This window comes from Cyprinodon variegatus, unplaced genomic scaffold (assembly GCF_000732505.1).
Source record: "Cyprinodon variegatus isolate N-32 unplaced genomic scaffold, C_variegatus-1.0 Scaffold361, whole genome shotgun sequence".
Lineage (NCBI taxonomy): Eukaryota > Metazoa > Chordata > Actinopteri > Cyprinodontiformes > Cyprinodontidae > Cyprinodon > Cyprinodon variegatus.
In genome coordinates this window covers 419,607-422,371 of record NW_015150814.1, presented here as the reverse complement: position 1 = coordinate 422,371, position 2,765 = coordinate 419,607, and the positions used below count along the sequence as shown (strand labels likewise).

Genomic DNA, 2,765 nt, shown 5'->3' with positions numbered 1-2,765 from the left:
AACAATCCGATGAGAAGCGAAACGTCTTCAAACTTAGAAACAAAGCCCAGTGCATTGTTTGTTACTTTATTACATCTTTCTAACACATGCATGAGATTTATTTTTGGGCTGCAACTAATGATTATATTGAAAATCGATTAATCTGAGAATACGTTTTTTGATTAAAGGATTAACAATCGACTAGCCAAAGGTTCCTTAAAGAAAAAAAAATTCCAGGAGATTGATTTTTATTTTTTAGAATGACTATGACCTGGATGACTGAGAATCTTCACCAGCACAAGGAGAGACAACATTTCAGGTGGGAGATCATCAATCGAATTCGCTTAAGAAAAAGAAATCAGACATAGTTAATGCATTACTTAAAAGGCTAAGCCGAACTTCGGGGTCCTGGACGGGCTCCACCAATCCAACAAGGTCAAGTGCCACTTCTAGCAGATACTTCTTTTCTATCTTTACCATGAGGCCGTTATCCAACACCTGCAAGACAGAACAGCCTGTTAACATGAGGAGGTGGAAACATAGCATGATGAATCCTGGAAATTTTCTTCATTTTGCTCCTGTTGCCTCTCGGACACATTTCTATAACATTCAACGTTTCCTTTTACCTCTTTGCAGACGCCACACAAATAAATGAACGCCCCTCCCTTGGTTATTTATTTGACAATGCACATTAATCGACATTTTATACTGTAAACATGCCTGAGTTAGCTAAATTAAGCTAATTCTCCTTGGTAGAACTTTTGGCAGTTGCCAAATCAAGCCTAAAGAGTAAAAAAAATAAATAAATAACATTCCATAACAATCTATATTTACAATAAAAATACAGGGAAAACACATACAACCAATATTTACATTTCTTGTGACAGGATATGTTTATAAGTGTCTCCAGCAGACACTTTTTGAATGATAAGAATGACGGAAAAACTGTCCTTTCTTGAGGCGTTGTTGGGAAGATCTGAATGAAAAGACCTTCTGTTTTTTCTATAGGAGAGAAAGCAGCTTACCTTCCCCTCTAGTTATGATGAAGAGGAGCAGAAGCCTTTTAATTATATAAATTAGACTAATAACATTCAATTTATCTCAGCTCAAAACTTTATACTTCTGAGGAATCTAAGAATGATGACTTTTCTTATTCATAGGTTATTTATATATTATTTTTAAAGGGATTATTGTTGTAGAATGACAATAAAACCAGGTTATATTACAATATGTCATATGGGAGAGGATCATGACAAAAAAACCCAAACAAATATAAATATGTCATTGCAGCTGTGTTTGAGGAATCTAAAATTGTATCCTCTTAATTTGACCTTATAGCGGGTTTTATTGATACCTGTTTTAAAGACAAGGGTTGAGCAGTAATTTAATCTGAGGTACTTGCATTCTGCAACCATTTACATTTACTGTTTAAATGACATCATGGATGAACCAAAAATGATTTTTACTTGCATCAAAATAAAATCTAAGTTCTAATGTTTGAATAAAAGAAACTTATTGACAAACCTAATGAATTTTTGTGGTTCTTCAGCCTCTTTTTTTAACCAACCAACTGTTTGAAATATCGCTCCGATTTGTTAAAGTCATTTAAAGGTAGATAAACATGTAAGTTCTGTTGGGAAATCAAGACTCTAGAAAAGGTGAAATCTAGCTTCTACATTGAAGACTGAGAAAATGATCCATGCTTTCATTACCACTCTTAGATTACTGCAACTCATTATATAGAAGCTTTTCTACAGCGTCCCACATGATCCAAAACACTGGTTTGAACAAGTAACCCCACCACTGTGCATTGGCTGCCTGTATTGTTTTTACAATTAATTGATTTGTTTTTTAAAAGTTTGAAAAGGCTTAGCCTCTACCAACCCACAAGATCTTCTACAGAGCACCAGGACCGAACGATAAAACTACTCCTACAGCAAATTTAAATGCAGAGCAGACTGCACTAGATATGTGGAACAGCTAACCTCTCAATAGAAGCTTGCACCATTTTAAATCACTCTTGAAAGCTCATTTATATTCCATATATTCCTGTTTTTCTTATTTTTGTGTTACATCTAAAAGCACTGAATTTATCAATGGTTTTATGAAAAGCACTTTGGTGCAGCTGCAGGCTGTTTTTAAAGGGCTTCATGAACAATGCTGACATCAACATCCTCAGATTGAAACATGGCGGTGGCAGCATCATGCTGTGGGAGTCTTTGGAGAGGGGGAAAGAAGCTGCTCAGAGAGACATTCTGAAGGAATATAACTGACACATTGTCTCATATGCTAGATGTGGAAATAGCACTTTGTCTCCTCGATTGTCTATTTGGAATAAAGACTCTAAATCAAAGAACATGGACCATATCATATATAACGCAGCTTTTTAGCAGCCAAACGTATAATATTGTTGAACTGATAGGAAAGGAACTATAATTGTTTTGATGTACAGAACTGGAAAAAAGAGTTTTTAGGAATTGGTACCAGGCTGCCATAATCCTAGATAATATACCAGATCCCAGCTTGTCTGGACCTTGGCCTACACTGAAAATGCATTTACAAAAATTTACACAGTAACCACCTGTTAGTGTCTTGATAAGTTACCCCTCTACCTTGTGTATTATAGCTAACTCTGTACCCCCCTCCCCCTTGGGTAAATGCAGTGATGTCATCAGTACACACATTTATTACTTAAGTAAAAGTATAGATACTGCAGTTGAAGTATCAACTCTTTACTCAAGTAAAAGTGAAAAAGTATGTGCTCCAAAAACTACTTAAAGTATAAA

General features: G+C 35.3%; 1 protein-coding gene across 2 annotated transcripts in view; it reads right to left on the bottom strand.

Annotated features, from left to right (window-relative positions):
- The window catches only part of LOC107091977 (ubiquitin carboxyl-terminal hydrolase CYLD-like), a 23,165-nt gene that overhangs the window by 17,540 nt on the left and 2,860 nt on the right, over positions 1-2,765 (bottom strand). For both annotated transcript variants that reach the window (XM_015386239.1, XM_015386238.1), the window contains one exon: positions 360-477. In XM_015386239.1, the coding sequence (XP_015241725.1) occupies positions 360-477 (118 nt within the window). The remainder of the gene's footprint in view (positions 1-359; positions 478-2,765) is intronic.